The sequence below is a fragment of the Molossus molossus genome, unplaced genomic scaffold (assembly GCF_014108415.1).
Source record: "Molossus molossus isolate mMolMol1 unplaced genomic scaffold, mMolMol1.p scaffold_m16_p_22, whole genome shotgun sequence".
Classification (NCBI taxonomy): domain Eukaryota; kingdom Metazoa; phylum Chordata; class Mammalia; order Chiroptera; family Molossidae; genus Molossus; species Molossus molossus.
The window spans coordinates 15,686,320-15,703,844 of NW_023425358.1; the positions used below are offsets into that span (position 1 = coordinate 15,686,320).

The 17,525-nt window shown below is 55.4% G+C and overlaps 2 protein-coding genes across 2 annotated transcripts; both read left to right on the top strand.

Annotated features, from left to right (window-relative positions):
* The first annotated feature begins 580 nt into the window (after positions 1 to 580).
* On the top strand, positions 581 to 1,833 carry GSC2 (goosecoid homeobox 2). Its single transcript, XM_036277269.1, has 3 exons — positions 581 to 821; positions 924 to 1,177; positions 1,729 to 1,833. The coding sequence occupies exons 1-3, from the start codon at positions 581 to 583 to the stop codon at positions 1,831 to 1,833; spliced, it is 600 nt and encodes a 199-aa protein (XP_036133162.1).
* Positions 1,834 to 5,217: 3,384 nt separating this feature from the next.
* ESS2 (ess-2 splicing factor homolog) lies at positions 5,218 to 16,118 on the top strand. The gene is made up of 10 exons (XM_036276562.1): positions 5,218 to 5,386; positions 7,879 to 8,047; positions 8,140 to 8,241; positions 10,814 to 10,983; positions 11,094 to 11,211; positions 11,520 to 11,653; positions 12,953 to 13,055; positions 14,271 to 14,380; positions 14,969 to 15,084; positions 15,578 to 16,118. Exons 1-10 carry the CDS (start codon positions 5,252 to 5,254, stop codon positions 15,855 to 15,857), a joined length of 1,437 nt encoding a protein of 478 aa, XP_036132455.1. The 5' UTR covers positions 5,218 to 5,251; the 3' UTR covers positions 15,858 to 16,118.
* The last annotated feature ends 1,407 nt before the right edge of the window (positions 16,119 to 17,525 follow it).

Below are 17,525 nucleotides of genomic sequence, written 5' to 3' on the forward strand. Positions count from 1 at the left end.
TTGGGGCCCAAGAGTTTGGTGGGATCATGGGGTTACTGATAGTGCCAGGCCCCATTTGAGGTTCAGGCCCAGCTGTTTGGGGGCTAGGGCACGGTGCAGTTTGGGTGAGTTTCTCCAGACTTGTTCATCCGCCTCGCCCCGAAGGGGACGAGGAGCAGCCCCGGCCGCCGTAGCTACAGGAGGAAGGGACTTGGCGTCTGGCTAGGAGGCGCGGCCACGTTCTGGGGGCTGCCAGGGTCAGGGAGTCCTCGGGGCCTCTTCCCTAGCAGCAGAGCGAGGATGACCAGGCCCCGCGGGAGGTGGGTGGCGCGCTCCGGGTCCTCCTTCCGGCGTCTACCTGGCCGGACAGAAGGACGCACCTGGGCTCCAGCGCTTCCTGCGGGCCCCATCCCCAGGCTCGGCCGGCCCCCGCGCGCCGTTTCAGTGCAAGATTTCCCGCCGCGGCGGACGGGGATTAGCGCGCTCCTGGCCACGCGGCGGGATAAGCCGCGTGGACCAGGCGCCCGGCCCGGGGATTACGGCGCGCTCCCCCCGACGTATATATTCCTGCGGCGGCGGCGGCGGCGTCGGCCTGGCCGGCATGGCGGCGGCGGGGGGCGCGACGAGCCGCAGGGGCTCCGGGCGGCCCTGCCCCTTCTCTATCGAGCACATCCTTTCCAGTTTGCCCGAGCGAAGTCCCCCGGCCCGGGCCGCCCGCCCGCCGCAGCCAGCGGGCCGCCAAACCCCTGCGGCGCCCGGGGAGCCTGGGGAGCCCGAGGCCGCGCCCTGCGCCTGCTGCTGCTGCTGTCCCCGCAGGTCCCCGGAGCCGGCCTCTGGGCTGGGTGAGTGGGCGCCCGGCGGGGGCGTGGGAGGCCCGGGGTCGCGGCGAGGTGGGTGAGGAGTGCGACCCTCGCCCCGCGCTTCACCACGCCCTCGTCCCGCAGGCGCGCGGCTGCCGTGGCCGCTGAGGTTGGGGCCCTCGGCGCCCCTGCCCTTGGCCGTGCCGCCCGGAAACTCCGGGGCGTTGCCCGGCACGGGAGGCCCCGGCCCGCAGCGGCGCACGCGGCGCCACCGCACCATCTTCAGCGAGGAGCAGTTGCAGGCGCTGGAGGCGCTCTTCGTGCAGAACCAGTACCCCGACGTGGGCACGCGCGAGCGCCTGGCCGGCCGCATCCGCCTGCGCGAGGAGCGCGTGGAGGTGGGGGCCAGCCCGCTGGACTGCCAGAGCGCCCCAAAGGGTCCGGGCCAGCTGTCTTCCTTCCTCCGTTAGAAAAGATGGCCCTGGCGCAGGGGGCGGGGCGGGGGCGGCAGCGGGAGGAGGTGCGGGAGACCCCGGACGGCGATGGGGCGAGGGCCGCGCGGGGACAGGCACGTGTGGGAAAATACCGCTGGAACTGAAAGGGAGGTAAGGCTAGTTTTCCCTTCCTTTGTTTTAAACTTTATTTTCTCCTGATTGTAAATGAGGCGCGCGTTCCAGTTCCAGAATTTGGGAAGCTCGAAAGAGCGCAGAACAGCAGGAGGGGCGCCCTGGGCGCCGCGGGGCGGAGGTGAGGTTGGGAAGAGGTTGGGAGGGGATGGCTGTTCTGAGTGGGAAAGGGGTTCCCGTCCCGAGATCGAGATCGTGGCGAGCAGCCGCTACCCGGTGCCGGCTCCGTAGCTCTCGTCCACCCACACGCCCGTGGGGACCTCCACCTATGGGGTCCCGGCGGGACGCGGGTCCTGCCTGAGCAGTTCCCTCCTTCTCTTCAGGTCTGGTTCAAGAACCGCCGGGCCAAATGGCGACACCAGAAGCGAGTGTCCGCGGCCGCGAGGCTCCTGCCCGGAGCCAAGAAGCCCTCCAAGGAGAACTGCTGATCCTCTGTGAGCTACTTCTGTGCTTGGCCGCGCCCGGGCCAGCTCGGAGAATCGGCTGTCCTGCCCAAAAAGGAGTTGAGGGGGGACTCCTGCCTCCTCCCGTCTGCACAGCTTCCTGGGTCTTGGAGCTAGTGCTGGACGCATGAGCCCCTCTGCAGGATCATAAGTCTGTCCCTGCGCCACCTGCCCATGAAAGGAGAGAACACCGAGTACCAAGGTGCGCTCTCCTCCCCAAAGGCAAGCGGGACAGAGGACGGAGAGATTCCCTGGGAGGTAGGGGCGTGGGGCACAGAACAGGTCAGCTTCCTCACCCCTCTCCCAGGCACTAACCTGCCCCAGAAGGGGAACCACCCGTTGTCCCTAAGGGACCTAGAATCCTCCTGGGCATGCTGGCCTCCCTCCTGCCTTCAGCCTGGACGTACCCCCCTGACCTGGCCTACAACCCTCCCCAGGCAGGGTGGGTGGTGTCTGTGCATCCCGGAATTTCTGCCAGCTCGAAGGTACTGCGCTGGGTTCTGTGTTCAGACCTTTAGAATAAGAAAGTTGGCTGAGGTCTCTCCAGGACAGTCTCCCTCCCCAATCCTGAGAGCCTGTGGCAATAATGAAAAATAAACAAGCAGCTAAAATCACCACAAAAGCAGTCTGCCCTGGCTCCACTCCCACACCCAGCTGGAACCTGCCTTTCCTCTCCTTCCAAGGGAGTGGGGTTGGGGGTTGGCAGCTTATCTTGGGGAGCACAGCCCAGTGAGTACTCAGTCTCTGCACCAGGGTGCCCCCAGCAGAGCAGACTGCTCCACCAATAGTGGCCTGGCACCCTGGGGGCCTTCACTGGCCTCTAGGTGCTGCTTCATGGGAGGAAGTCCTTGCTTCCTCCCTGGGGGGGCAGGGATTTTCATGATGTGGTGTCTGCATCCCTCACAGTCCATCTCTGCCACCCTGTAGGACAAGAAGAGGCTCAGTTGGGGAGACCTACCCACACACACTGCCTTGGAAAATGTCTGCTCTCCCCTCCATCATCCTGCCCCCAGGATGAAGGATAGTGTGGAAATACAACTTCAGTTTCCCAAGTAGACCCGAACAGTGGGCCCAAGGAACCTAACATCCCCCTCATCTGGCTTGAGGACCTTGTTCTGCCCCCTCACAGGTCCTGGAGGGAGTTTAGGAGGAGTATCTGGTAGGAGACACAGTTTATCCATAAAAGTCGCAGAAGTCAAGGATGCAGTTCTTGGAACTGTCCAAGGCTGGCCAGCTCAGATAACACCCAGCACATGGTGTTCCCAGGCAGGGCTGCCCTAAAACTGCTAGGTGCCTCCAAGACAGCAGCTGTTGCCTCACCTCCCAGGATGCACACTTCTGGCTGTCACCAAACTCTTTTCTCTGAATCCTGGCCTTGGCTACTACGCAATCTGTCTGTGAAGCTCCCCTGCAGGCTGGGACACTCTCATCTTGCTGGGTTCCAGGACCCTTGCCCTCTTTGGCTTAGTGGTTATTTGTCATTGTGGGCAGCCAGGATCAGAGTTCCACCTTCAAGGGACCAGCGCCTATGTTGTTCTCTTGATTTTTCTCCTTTCTTTCTAGCTGCTCTTGGGCAGGCTCACCTCCACAGCTGGTCATTAATATAGGTGTCCTGGAGGCTGTGTCAGGCACTCCCCTCTCATCTTCATTCTCACCCTGGTTTATCTCTTCCATTCTCAGCTGCCACATTTACCTCTCCAGCTCAGACCTCTCCCCTGAACTAGATATTTGGTCCCTTTGACTACTTTACCTAGAAGCCCACAGCTCCTCTAAGTCACCTTGTCCTGGGAAGATGAGATCTTCCCCTGTGCCTACCAGGTGCATGAACCAGAAGGCACGCACTCATCCTGCCCCTCCTCTCCTTCATCCACCAGACACAGGCCAACAGGAAGTTGATCTCACTTCCAAAAACAATCCAAGAATCTACCTTCTCCCCAGCTTCAATTGCACCAACTTGATGAAAACCTCCACCATCTCTCACCTTGACCTGTGAGGCTCCCCTGCCACCTCTATCCACTCTGGTTCCTCTTTAATTCATTCTCCATAAAATCTACAAGTCTGAACCTGCCTACAGCACTCTAAGGGCTTCCCATTGCTCCTACAGAAAAGACAAAACTCTCCATGACCCACAGGTTTTACATCCCTTGCAGCCTGGTCTGCCTTTCTGGCATTATGTCACACCTCACTGCTCCTTGTACTCTCCATATCCAAAGGTCTTCTTCCTTGTGCTGCTCTTTGCCCATGCTTTTTCCTCTCCATCTGATCAATGCCTGTTCATCTTTTGGATCTGCAATCACATCCTGCCCAGGAAAACTTCCCTTGACTGCCCCTAGGCAAGATTCCTCAAGCTGGTGGGAGGACCTAATCGGAGTCTGTCTTCTTCATTGGACTGTCAGCTCTCTGAGGGCAGGAACCATCACCATGGAGTCCCCAGTGAATAAAGGGATGACTGCTTATTGTACTAAATCACGTTGGGGCAAAACTTACTTGTTTGATGTAATTCACAACCTCTTTTTGGAAAGAAATGATCAGTCCTGAAAAATGCTTAGGCAAGTTTTTGGTCCACTTCAATGAGAATTAACCCTCTTCTGGGAAGGCCACTCTGGCATTTGGGACCTGATAATTTTTTTTTTTTTATCCTCACCCGAGGACACTTTTTTTGCATTTATCTTCATATAGAGTGGGAAGGAGAGAAGGAGAAAGTGAGAGAGAAACATCAATGTGAGAGAGACACATTGAGTGGTTGCCACCCACAGGACCCCATCAGGGGCTGGGGACAAACTGCAACTGAGGTACATGCCCTTAGCCGGAACTAAACCCCTGGACTCTCCGGTCCGCGGACCAAAGCTCTAACCGCTAAGTCAAACCGGCCAGGGCGGGACCTGATCATTTTTTAACCAGATATTTCTTTATCGAACCATTGTAGTTTTCTTTCTTTTTTTTCTTCTGTTATATAACTATCAAGAAAGAATTGTCTTAGGGTTCTTTTCTTGCATAAAGTTTGAATAAAAGCTTTGAAGCGCGTATATAACCAAATTTTATGAAGAGTGTGTTTTTGTTAATAATATAGAAGCATACGCATGATTATTGGTGGTAAATAAGAATTCAAAGGCTTTACAGACTCTGCAAGAACTTTTCATGACTAGCTTGAATTACATGATCCTTAATCCCACTACCACAGCGCCGCCTAGTGCCCACAATCTAGATATACATGAACAACGCGGGGAGGGAAGAAGACTACAATTCCCATCAGGTTGAGGGCTTGTGACGTTATTGCGGAGCGCGGGTTGGCCTTCGAAACGCGCAGTTCTCCCATTGGTCAACTGTTGGAAGTGCCTGTGCATCCAACACAATCCCGCCCCTCTGACGCAGTGACGTAGCTCTGAGTAGCCCTGGGATAGCGATGGAGACCCCCGGTGCTTCTCCCCGGGCGCTGTTGCTCTCCACCGTGTCCAGGCCCGGGAGAAAGCGGGCGGCAGGAGAGGCCGGGGCTGCGACGATGAAGCAACGGGTCTTGGACGAAGAAGAGTACATAGAGGTAAGACCTCGGTGCGGAAGTCAGCGGACTTCGGGGTCCTACCCCCGCCTCGCGCTCCTCTGGGCTACCTACTCACAAGTAGTGGCACTCTCGTCCCCTGGAGGAGGTGATGGAGCCCGAGTGCCTGCCCTTGGGGTTTGGACAGTACGAAAGTCAAATAAGCACAATGCAGAAGGGATGTCTTGATGGAGGTAGCAGTGTTGTCAGAGGAGAGGAGAGACAGTTCTGCTTGTATGATGTGGGGATAGGGAAACAAGGCTTTCTTTTTTTTTTTTTTTTTAAGTATTTTTTTCTTTATTAATTTTAGAAGGGTGAGGGAAACAGAAACATCAATGAGAGAGAACATCGACTGGCCACCTCCTGCATGTCCCCCACTGGGGATCAGGTCCACAACCTGGGCATGTGCTCTGACCGGGAATCGAACCGGTGACCTCTTGGTGCATGGGTCCATGCTCAACCACTGAGCCATACCACCAGGCAAGGTTTCCTATTAGATAGTAAGAGTTGGGAAGGCTAGTGTCAAAGGAAACTTTCTAGAGAGTGGTCATAGCAAGTGCAAAGACTGGGGGTCCTGGAAAGAGGCCGCGATTGTGGCAGCATCTTGAAATAGGTCCTATGCTAGCAAACAGGCAGGAGGAGGAGCTGGTATGGAGATTGGAGGAAGTCAGTTTGGTTATCGTTGGGAAGTGTCTAGGCTATACAAACAGGTGGCATTAGTGGACAGCTGACTGCACAGACGTGCAGCTGAGGAGCAAGGTCTGGCTGGAGGTGCAGAGTTGGGGATCTCAACCGGTGCTGGTGGTGGGGGTGACTGAAGTCATCCAGGCAAAGGGTTTATATTGGAAATAAAAGCTCACTGTGGGAATGAAGGTGGCAACTCTCACATTGGTATAACTGGGATGGAAGTGGGGCCAGCAAATGAGAATGAGAATGACCAATTAGTGAGGGGAGGGAGAAGGGCTTCATGAAAATCAAAGGAGCATTTAGTTATATTAGATATTGCAGCAGGGCTGCGTAGGATGTTTGTTTGGTGTTTGTTTGTTTTTTTCATGTTTTTAAACTTTTTAATTAATTTATTAAAAATAAATTTTATTTTTATTTTTATTTTTTGCCCTGGCCGGTTTGGTTCAGCGGTTAGAGTGTCAGCCTGAAGTCCAGAGAGACCGGGTTTGGTTCCCACTAAGGGCACATACTTCGGTTACAGTTTGTCCCCAGCCCTGGTTGGGTCGTGTGGGATGCAGCCACTCAATGTGTCCCTTTCATGTCGATGTTTCTCTCTCTCTCTCTCTTCCTCTCTCTCCCTCCCACTCTATCTGAACAAAAACTGAAAAAATGTCCTCGGATGAGGATTAAAAAAAATTTTTTTTTTCTTTTATATTGATTTTAGAGAGTGAGGAAGGGAGAGGGAGAGAGATAGAAACATTGATGAGAGAGAGCATCGATTAGCTGCCTCCTGCATGCCTTGCACTGGGATTCGGGCCTGGGCATGTGTCCTGACCGGGAATTGAACCAGCGACCTCTTGGTGTGTGGGTTGACGCTCAACCACTGAGCCACACCAACCGGACATAAACGTTTTTATTTATTGATTTGACAGAGAGAAACATCAACTTGTTCCATCCATTTACACATTCATTGGTTGAAGCCTACATTTACCCTGACTGAGGATCAAACCCACAACCCTGGCATATTGGTTTTTTTTTTTTTTTTTTTTTATCCTCACCCGAGGACATTTTTCCATTTTTTGTTCAGGTAGAGTGGGAGGGAGAGAGAGGAACAGAGAGAGAGGGAAACATCGATGCGAAAGGAACACATCGAGTGGCTGCCACCCGCACGACCAACCAGGGCCGGGGACAAACTGCAACCGAGGTACGTGCCCTTAGCGGGAACCGAACCCGGGTCTCTCCAGACCGCAGGCCGACGCTCTAACCGCTGAGCCAAACCGGCCAGGGCTTTATATATTTTTTTTTTTTTTTTTTTTTTCAACCCTGGCATATTGGGATGACACTCCATCCAACTGAGCTAGCAAGCCAGGGCGGGGATGTTATTCTCATTAAAAATTGACTCTAGCCCTGACCAGTTTTGCTCAGCGGTTAGAGCATTGGCCTGAGGTCCAGAAGGACCCAGGTTCAGTACCCGTTAGGGGCGCATACCTCAGTTGCAGTTTGTCCCTGGCCCTGGTTGGTTGTGTGGTTGGCAGCCACTTGATGTGTCCCTTTCACATTGATGTTTCTCTTTCTCTCTCTCTCTCTCTCTCTCTCTCTCTCTCTCTCTCTCTCGTCCTCTTTCTCCTTCCCACTCTATCTGAACAAAAAATGGAAAAATGTCCTCGGGTGAGAATAAAACAAAAAATTGACTCTGAGCTCTGGGGATCATTGGGCTAGACAGAGGTTGGAGGCAGGGGGTTAGCAGTGGCCTTAGCATGTACATCAGTTGACAGAGGCAGGAGAACCCAGATGGAAGCTCTGACTCTTGTTCTGATATCTCTTGACAGGGCCTCCAGACAGTCATCCAGAGGGACTTCTTTCCTGATGTGGAAAAGCTTCAAGCACAGAAGGAATATCTGGAGGCTGAGGAGAATGGAGACCTGGAACGGATGCGCCAGATTGCCATCAAGTTTGGCTCTGCTCTGGGCAAGATGTCCAGAGAGCCCCCGCCGCCCTGTAAGAGGATTCCTGTGGATAGCACAGACGGGAACACCCGCTAAACTGTTGCTTCAGGCTCACTCTAACCCCTGTTTCCTCCCTTCCCCCAGATGTGACTCCAGCCACATTTGAAACCCCTGAGGTACACACAGGCACTGGAGTGGTGGGCCACAAGCCCCGGGGCCGGGGCCGGGGCCTGGAGGATGGCGATGGTGAGTGAGTACCCTCTTTCTGTCACATGGTCAAGATTGCCAGGGAATCTCATCCTGTGAGAATGGTTCAGAGGCAAGTCACATCTTGTACCTGAGATGTCTCCTTGCCTAAATGGCAGCCCATCAGATCAAAGCGCACTGGTCTGGGAGGCAGAATATCTAGGTCCAGCTCCCAAATGTGGGGCAGCCCTCTGAAGCCTCTGGTCCTCCTCTGTGGGATGGGGATCTTGCTTCCTTTCTCACCAGCCTGCTCACTGTGTAGCAGCTCCTGCCTGGTGAGCAGCATGGGCCTTGGAGGGCTCCTGACCTTGCTGTCTCCTTAAGATGCCTCAGGGCCTCGGCACTTATTTCTTCCAAGTTGGCCACTTCCCTTGGATACCTGCACGGCTCACTCCTCTTCCTCCAGGTCTCTGCTCAGATGTTGCCCATTCAAGAACCCTTTCCTGATTTCTCATTGTAAAGTCACGTCACCCCTGATGCTCTGTGCTTTCCTGGCTTTGTTTTCTTTTCTTTTTTTTTAATAAAGACTTGAATGAGCCCTGGCCGGTTTGGCTCAGTGGTTAGAACATCGGCCCACAGACCAATGAGTCACAGGTTTGATTCCAGTCAAGGGCACGTACCTTGGTTGTGATTTGTCCCCAGCCCTGGTCAGGTTATGTGGGAGGCAACCAGTTGATGTGGCTCTATCACATCGATGTTTTTCTCTGTCTCTCTCTCCCTCCCTCCCTCCCTCCCACTCTATTTGATGATAAATAGAAAGAAATCCTTGGGTGAGGAATAAAAGAAAATTTAAATAAATAAATAAAGACTTGAGTGATTTATTTTTTCTTTATTGATTTTAGAGAGAGGAAGGGAGAGGGAGGGAGAGATAGAAACATTGATGAGAGAGAACATCGATCGACTGCCTCCTGCATGCCCCCCACTGGGGATCAGGCCCACAACCTGGGCATGTGCCCTCACCGGGAATCAAAACGGCGACCTTTTGGTGCATGGGTTGATGCTAAACCACTGAGCCACACTAGCTGGGCTGTTTTCTCATTGCAGGAAATGACACTTAAATAGGCATTTATGTTTATTGTCTGTCCCCTCTGTGAAAGCAGGTTCTTGGTCTTAATTATGTCTGTGTACTCTGCACTAGAACAGTGCATGCTGTGTGTGGGCCTTCTACAAATATAGTAGGATAAATGAATACATTTCTTCTTCAACACATTTACTGAGGTGTGTACGATACGTGTCAGCTTTTTGAATGCGTCTTTCTAGGACAGAGCATTCTGAGCACTTGAACGGAAGTGTACCACATGCTGCAGGACTTCCTCAAGGGTTGTTTAGTGTTTTCGTCGGTAGTAGAATGTCAGTGCCTATAGGGACAGACAACGTACTCTTCTCTATTTGGTTCTGGTCTACAGTACGACGTGCTAACATAGATGCCCTGTGTGCTTACACAAACATCATGTTTTCTGCTTTAAAACCCAGCTCCTGCCCGTCTAGTGTGGCTCAGTGGTTGAGCAACGACCCATGCACCAAGAGGTCACCGGTTCAATTCCCAGTCAGGGCACATGCCCAGGTTGTGGGCCAGATCCCCAGTGGTGGGCATGCAGGAGGCGGCCAATCGATATTCTCTCTCAATAAAGAACAAAAAATTTTTAAAAAACCAGCTCTTTCTGCCATTAACACAGTCCATTGTGTTGTGTTCTTGGAGAGTGATTCTCCATTGCAGTATGGCACACGAATTACAGGCAATTTGCAGGTTCTTTTTCTTTAAATACCTCTTACTGGTCAGTAAATACAGGAATCCTTTCAGTAACCTAAGTAGTACCATTATCATTCATAGTCATGGGGAGGACACTGAGACTCAGGACAGTAACTTCTGCAGGTCTCAGAGCTGGATGTGGTGGAATGGGATTTGGGTCCTCATCTTTCTCACCCCACTGTGCTTTGCATAGTCTAGTGGGTAGTAGGTGGTCAAGACTGTCACTAGAGTGGAAGAAAATGTTCTGACGGCCTTGCTGAAGTCTGCACCGCCAAGCACAGTGCAATGGCACCACCTCAGTGGTGGCTGGGGTTGTGGCCCTGTGCCTGTGAGGCCTCATTCAGAGATCAGATGGGGTCCCTGCCATCAGGCTCACTAGAAGGTCAGGACATTTAGGTGATAGTCACTCACCTGTACCATGGGTACCAGGAAGGGAGGAGAGCAGTTGGGATAAGGAATTCCCAGGGATGGAGGGGGAGCCTGGGCTTTGGAGGCAGGCCCTACAGGACTGGCACAGTTATGGTGGGGGAAGACCTGCAGTGATCACCTCTTTTTCTAACCCCTGGATGCTCCCCTTCCAGGCTGAGTCAGATTGCACACTTCACTGGTATCTAGCAGATGAGAACCCGGCGGCTTCCTGGGCAATTGGGGTGGTTGATTCTGCCCCAGGTGGGGAGTTGTCTGGCAGTGTGGGCTCTCACAACCAGACCCAGGTCCAGGTGTGAGGGTATTAGCCCTGCTTGTAGGGCAGTGCGGTTCCCAGGACGGACAGACTGCATAGTGGTATTTATGCCATTTATGGTTCTCTGTACCCCTGAGCAGGAGAGGCTGGAGAAGAGGAGGAGAAGGAACCCCTGCCCAGCCTAGATGTCTTCCTGAGCCAGTACACAAGTGAGGACAATGCCTCCTTCCAGGAGATCATGGAGGTGGCCAAGGAGAAGAGCCGGGCACGCCATGCCTGGCTCTACCAGGCCGAGGAGGAGTTTGAGAAGGTATTCTGGTTGTAGGGGCAGAAGCACCCTCTGTTGGGGTGGGGAAGTCTCAGAGCCCAGGCACAGTGGCTGGGGGCTCTGTGACCCTCACTTTTTCTTCTGTGATGCAGAGGCAGAAAGATAATCTTGCGCTCCCATCAGCAGAGCACCAAGCCATCGAGAGCAGCCAGGCTGGTGTAGAGACCTGGAAATACAAGGCCAAGAACTCCCTCATGTACTACCCAGAGGGTGAGCAGGTGGTGTGGGCGGGGCTGTGTGTTTGGATCTGGCCTTCAGGGCATGTGTCTGTGTTCCCTTGAATTCTGGGCCTTGGAGGGGTCCTGGTCTGTCTTGGGCAGTGGGTCTGTGTGTGAAGTCAGTGAGGGAGTGAAGCCCTCCCTGGCTTTGTTCAGGTTCTGTGATGTGGAGGCTGAAGTAGGCTCCATGCTTCTGTTCAGAGGGGAGTGACTTGGCCTCTCCCAGGCCCTGAACTTGGGGCAGAAGTGGGGCCTGCCCATCCCTCTGACACCTGCTGCCATCTCTCCTTGGTCTGCCAGGTGTCCCTGACGAGGAGCAGCTGTTTAAGAAACCCCGGCAGGTGGTGCATAAGAATACTCGCTTCCTTAGGGACCCCTTCAGCCAGGCCCTGAGCAGGTCTCAGCTACAGCAGGCCGCTGCCCTCAATGCCCAGGTGAGTGGTGGGAGCCAGCGGCGGGCTGATTGTGGACAGAAATGACCTCTTTTATCTTGACCATTCCTCTTTTTAAAAAAAATACATTTTTATTGGTTTTTAGAGGTAGAAACTTTGATGTGAGAGAGAAACATTGATCGGCTGCCTCCTGCATGTTCCCTACTGGGTATCAAGACCCCAGCCCTGGCCGGTTTGGCTCAGCGGTTAGAGCGTCGGCCTGCGGTCCTGAGAGACCCGGGTTTGGTTCCCGCTAAGGGCACGTACCTCGGCTGCAGTTTGTCCCCGGCCCTGGTTGGTTGTGCAGGTGGCAGCCACTCGATGTGTTCCTTTCACATCGATGTTTCTCTCTCTCTCTCTCTGTTCCTCTCTCTCCCTCCCACTCTACCTGACCAAAAAATGGAAAAATGTCCTCGGGTGAGGATAAAAAAAAAAGACCCCAACCCGGGCATTTGCCCTGACCAGGAATCGAACCAGGACCTCTCAGTCCATGGGATGACACTCGATCTACTCGGCTGGGCTTGCCTATCCCTCTTAAATGAGGACTGTTCTTGGGCTGGCGGAGCTCAGTAGTGCAGAAGTATTTGGGGCCCCTGTGTGGCAGGATCCCAAGTCTTCTTGACCCGTGTGGTCTTCCACTGGGGCTCTGTTTTGTCAGACACGTTCTATGGGTCCAGATCTGTGCCAACTCCCTTAGTGGGCAAGGGCATGAGAAAAAGTCAGCTGCTAAGAGCCAGGCCAGTCTAACCAGACCTGCACCCCTGCACCAGGCAGGGCTGAGGAATGGAAGGGGTGAGTAGGGGGTGGGTGGGCGGGGGTGGAGGGCTTGGTGTGGTAGACAGCAGAGATTTCCAAGCTTGGGAGTTCCCATGCGACAGTGGCTCTGGTGGTCATGGGGTTGAAGGATGGGAGACGAGGTGGGGAGATTGCTCTGGAGGCTATTAACGGGGCCTTATGGGAAGAGATCAGAGCATAGGTGCCATAGTTAGTGTAGTCCCTGCAAGGGCTTGAAGTCAGTAGCCTCTGAAAGTACCCCATGTAGGGTGTGGCTGAGCCCCATGTTGCGTGGGGCAGACCAAGGGGAGTTTCTCTCTTTGAATGGCTGCTCTGACAGGTCCTCAAGATCTCTGCAGGGGCCAGGGTCTTCCCTATCTTTCGCCAATGGTGCTACCAACCACGGAGCCCCAGCTCTGTCCTGACGGGGGAGGAAGTGTTTCCACTATGTTCCTGTGCACCTGCCCAACCGCCAGTGGGGGACAGTGGTCTTGGGCCCCCTGACACTAGTTTTTCTGCTTGTTCCAGCACAAACAGGGCAAAGTGGGCCCCGATGGCAAGGAGCTGATCCCCCAGGAATCCCCTCGAGTGGGCGGATTTGGATTTGTTGCCACCCCTTCTCCTGCCCCTGGTGAGAAATGTGTCCATTGGCTAGCTGGCCACCTATGGGATGGTCTGGGGGAGGTGGACTGCTCGGTTGGCCCTGGCCATTCTTGGCACTCCCCTAGGGTCTGTCCCTCACCTTGTGTGATTCAGGGACTCAGTGTCCCATCCACAAGGATAGGGCTGGATTCCCAGGCAGAGCCAAACTGAGATGTATGGGGCCTGGTCTGTTTAGCTGGGTGATCTCTGTTCCTTGCCCTGAGCTGGGCAGGACAGACTGAGTTTGTCAGATCCAGGGGTGTTGAGGCTCTGCTGGACAGACTGGTGTGGTGAGCATGCTGAGGGGTGCAGAGGGAGGGCTGGGGCCTGATTTGCAGTGAGCGCAGTCTGGTCCAGCAGGCTGCCAGACAGCCATCTTCCTATGTAGATGTATGTGGAAGGCAGGCTGTCTGCAGGAGTCTGGGTGTACCTGGGACCTCAAGGGGCCATGCCCGGCCTGTGCGGGGTGGGCAAGATAGGCCTTGGGGGAGCTGCAAGGTCATGTGTCCCTCTCTCAGGCCGTCGATATCCTGCTACTGGTCTGGGTTGGATGTCCCCTCAGTCCTGGTCTAATGTTTCCTAGTTTTGGGTCTCATGTTAGCAGGTGCACCATGCTTACAAACCTACATCCAGAGAGCACTGTAAGGAGGGGTCTCTGGGCCCCAGGCCTGCATCTCCTCACAGAGAAGGTGTATGAGCCGAGGGGGTGGTCTCTCAGCACACACGCTGTCCCTCTGCCCTCCTATGCACTGGCCCTTGTGCTCTGGGAGCTAGATGCCATGACACAGGCTAGGACATGTGGAGGTGCCACAGATTTGCCCAGGGTCCTGGGAGATATGGGAGCTCTGGAAACGCCTGAGGGCCTCTTCCCTGGGGTGGGAAGCTCCCCTGGCCCTGTGCTAGGAAGGGGCCTTGCTGACCCAGTCTAGCTTCTCTAGGGAGCTCCCTCCTCCAGGCTAAGCCCCTTGGCTGTAGGCTCTGGGCCTGCTTGGGCCCATAGTGGCCTTTGTGTTTCACTCTCAGAGGTCAGAGATACCAGGGTTCCAGAGCACTGGGTAAGGAGAGAGGGCCAGCAGCCAGCCTGGTGTTTGTTAGCTGGAATAGGCTTGGGGGTGGGGTGATGGCTGTGGTGGGAGGGAGGGCCCGGGCTGCGCCCCCACCTGGGTTCCCTAGCCTGAGGTGGCTGTGGGCTTTCCATCTGCAGGTGTGAACGAGTCTCCACTGATGACCTGGGGGGAGGTTGAGAACACACCTGTGAGAGTGGAAGGATCGGAAACCCCCTATGTGGACAGGACACCAGGGCCAGCCTTCAAGGTGAGTCATGGTGAGGGGAGCATAGATGGGACCTCAGGTGGACATATGGTTTTCTGAGTACCTGTAGATCAGTGCACAGAGCCATGAGCCAGGCCGTGCACCTGCTCAGGCACTGTACCTCTGCATGGGGCCAGGGCAGTGGGGACAGATGTGGGTGAATGGATGGTGTTGCCAAGAAAGGACTGGCAGGATGGGGCCAAGGCACCAAGGCAGGGATGGCTGCGGCTCCTCTGAGCCTGCAGGCCAGAGCACAGGGCTGCTCAAAGGTAACAGGTGGTTTCAGAGGGAGACCTGTAGCTCCGACTGTGCTGCAGGCCTGAGGGCTAGGAAGGGTCCCAGAACCCCAGTGTTCATGGGGTGTGGTGGATGTCCTCAAAAGGGCTGTGTGCTTGCACAGAGAGGCCTCTTGCAGAGATGGAGGTGGCCCAGGATGGTGTGGGAAAGTGGGCAGGCAGGTAGGTCCTGGGAGAGGTATTGGGAAGATGAGGTGCTCTAGTCTACTTGCAGTTTGTTGGGATTGTGGGGGCCATGGGAAGAGGCAGCCCCTCCAGCAAGCTGGCCCAGGCCACCCACACCCCTATTTTGTAGATCTTGGAGCCGGGCCGCAGGGAGCGGCTGGGGCTGAAGATGGCCAATGAGGCTGCTGCCAAGAACCGGGCCAAGAAGCAAGAGGCCTTGCGGAGAGTGACGGAGAACCTGGCCAGGTAAGGCTTGTCTAACCCTCATGGGGTTTCTCTCTGTTCCCACTTGGCCTCATCCCCCACAGTGTGGACTTTGTTCTGAAGGGCATTCCCAAGGGTCCTTGGTGGGTCCAGGGGCAGCTCCTCTGTTCAGAGCGAGGTCCTATGTGAACCAAGATCGGGGACCCCTCCATCTTTTCTTCCACCTCCTCTTAGGCACATCCCTAAAAGGCACCTTTAGGCCTGTTCTCCTACTGTGAGCTCTTGTCAGCCCTCTGAAGATGGGTGTCATTTCCCTTAGAGAAACTTGGGGTGCACCCCAGCCCCACGGCCAAGGGTAGCACTAGCACTCCACCTCCAGTTTGGCCACACTGCTGTTCGCCAGGCTACTGGTGTCCTCAACCCAGAATGACCACCAGTCTCCCATGTGTCTTCCTGGGGAGCTGTGGCAGGTCCTGTTGCTGACGGTGCCCCATCCAGCCTAATTCTACCTCTCTTGCTCTCCCCTTCACCCCAGCCTCACCCCCAAAGGCCTGAGTCCAGCCATGTCCCCAGCCCTGCAGCGCCTTGTGAGCAGGACAGCCAGCAAGTACACAGACCGGGCCCTACGGGCCAGCTACACACCGTCCCCAGCACGCTCAACCCACCTCAAGACCCCAGCCGGCGGGCCCCAGACCCCGACGAGCACACCAGTTCCTGGCTCTGCCACACGCACCCCCCTCAGCCAGGACCCGGCCTCCATCACGGACAACCTGCTGCAGCTCCCAGCCCGGCGCAAAGCCTCAGACTTCTTCTAGGGCCGGGCCAGGCTGGGCTCATGGGATATTTATGGAGCCTGCAGGGCAGCTGCCACCCAGCAGAGGACTCTGGCCTTCTGGGGACCCAGGCCCGGGCCAAAAGCAGTGGCTGTCCCAGGAGCCACAGAAGATAGGTGCCATGTCAGCCACTCTGGCACAGGACCCATCCTATGGCCCTTGGGTGTATCCAAGGGCTTTGCTGGTACTTTTTTCTATGGAACCCCTGCCCATTTCTATTTAACTGGAATTAAAGAACACCTAGCACGGTCTGCAAGGCCGTCCCTTCGTCCTGCTGTGTGCATTGAGGTCTCAGGACCATGGGAGGAAGGTGCTGTATGGGGTGACCCTCAGAGGGCCAGGGCGTCTCCTCTTTCCTGCCACCACCCGCATTGCTTTCTGTGGCACTACTGGGCTTCAAACCCTCTGAGCTGAGCTCACAACATATTGGTCCCTACACCCTCTCTCCCCTGCCCCAAGTTCTGTTCCTCTGAGGGAAGGATGGAGCCCTTGGGAGTTCAGCCTCTAAGGTTCACCTGAGGCTCTGAGCCCAGGTCTGCAGCCTCCCCAGCCAGGCCTCGTCTGCATGGTTTGCTAGTGACGGCTTCATGGGTCCTACATAGGTGTTAGGCCACAGTCCCGCATGGGGTACCTTCCCAGTGGCCTCACCATGACCTCCAAGCACCTGGTTTCTAGCTCAAGTGGGGCAGGGCTGTCTCCATCTTCCTGCCCTTCTCCCCAGTGCACCTGGCACTGCCAGTTTTCGGCTGCTGAGTCACCAATCTCACCTCGTCACTCACACCAGTAGTGGCCCAGGTAACAGTAACCTGGGCCACAATGTCAAGCAATGGGACCTGGCTCCGTGCAGACCTGACAGCACCATTTGCACCATCAGCCAGCACTTGCTCAGCAGCCTGAGTGTATTAGTGCTCGATCCCCAGGGGACCCAGGGCCAGCTGCTTCACATGGAGGTCGGGGGCCCAAGACCATGGCTGCTTGCCAGATGGGTCTCTTCTGGCCTCAAGTGGGGTCAGATTGTGCCTTTGGAGGCTCACTGCTCGGGGAGGCAACCTGGAATCCCTCAGACTGGAACCCTGCTTCAAGCACACCCAGAGCGCACTAGGCCATCTTCCTGGGTACTCCTGCATCGGTCCTCTTCAGCCCTCCACGAGTGCCAGTATCTTCAGGAGGCTGGTGCACGGCCTGCTGCCTGCCTGGGCACCACTAACTTGTGCTCTTGGATAGTTTCTACAAGCTCCCAGGGGTTGAGTCCTGACTGTACCCTGTGACTTACCAGGGGGGCTAGGGGTAGGCATAGCAGGTGAGCTCGGGCCAAGAGCTGGGACTGGAAAATTGGGTTTTGGTGCTTTTCCCCCATAGGGAAGGGTGGCCTTGGACCTGAGGGTGCCCCCAGGAAGTGGGGAGGCAGATGTCTGAGTGGGCATGAGTGAGATACAGAGAGACGCTGTCCAGTCAAGGCCACCTAAGGCCAGGTGCTGACCACTTCCAGACAAAATAGGGCTGCTGTGTGGGGTGATCAGGATGCAATGGAGAGGGTGTAGGTCAGAGGTCTCGGCTAGGGTTGCCTGCCCAGGGGATGTTCCAGGGGAGAGGGGACTGGAGGGGAGGGAGGGAGAGAAGAACTTTGAGGAATAGCTGTCTGAGGGAGTG

Bases quoted from the DNA above. Each gene is read 5' to 3' on its own strand.
- GSC2 (XM_036277269.1), top strand. From the start codon at position 581: ATGGCGGCGGCGGGGGGCGCGACGAGCCGCAGGGGCTCCGGGCGGCCC. The intron at 822-923 runs GTGAGTGGGCGC...CTCGTCCCGCAG, and splicing joins GGAGCCGGCCTCTGGGCTGG to GCGCGCGGCTGCCGTGGCCG. The intron at 1,178-1,728 runs GTGGGGGCCAGC...CCTTCTCTTCAG, and splicing joins TGCGCGAGGAGCGCGTGGAG to GTCTGGTTCAAGAACCGCCG.
- ESS2 (XM_036276562.1), top strand. From the start codon at position 5,252: ATGGAGACCCCCGGTGCTTCTCCCCGGGCGCTGTTGCTCTCCACCGTG. The intron at 11,654-12,952 runs GTGAGTGGTGGG...TGCTTGTTCCAG, and splicing joins CCGCTGCCCTCAATGCCCAG to CACAAACAGGGCAAAGTGGG. The intron at 15,085-15,577 runs GTAAGGCTTGTC...CCTTCACCCCAG, and splicing joins GTGACGGAGAACCTGGCCAG to CCTCACCCCCAAAGGCCTGA.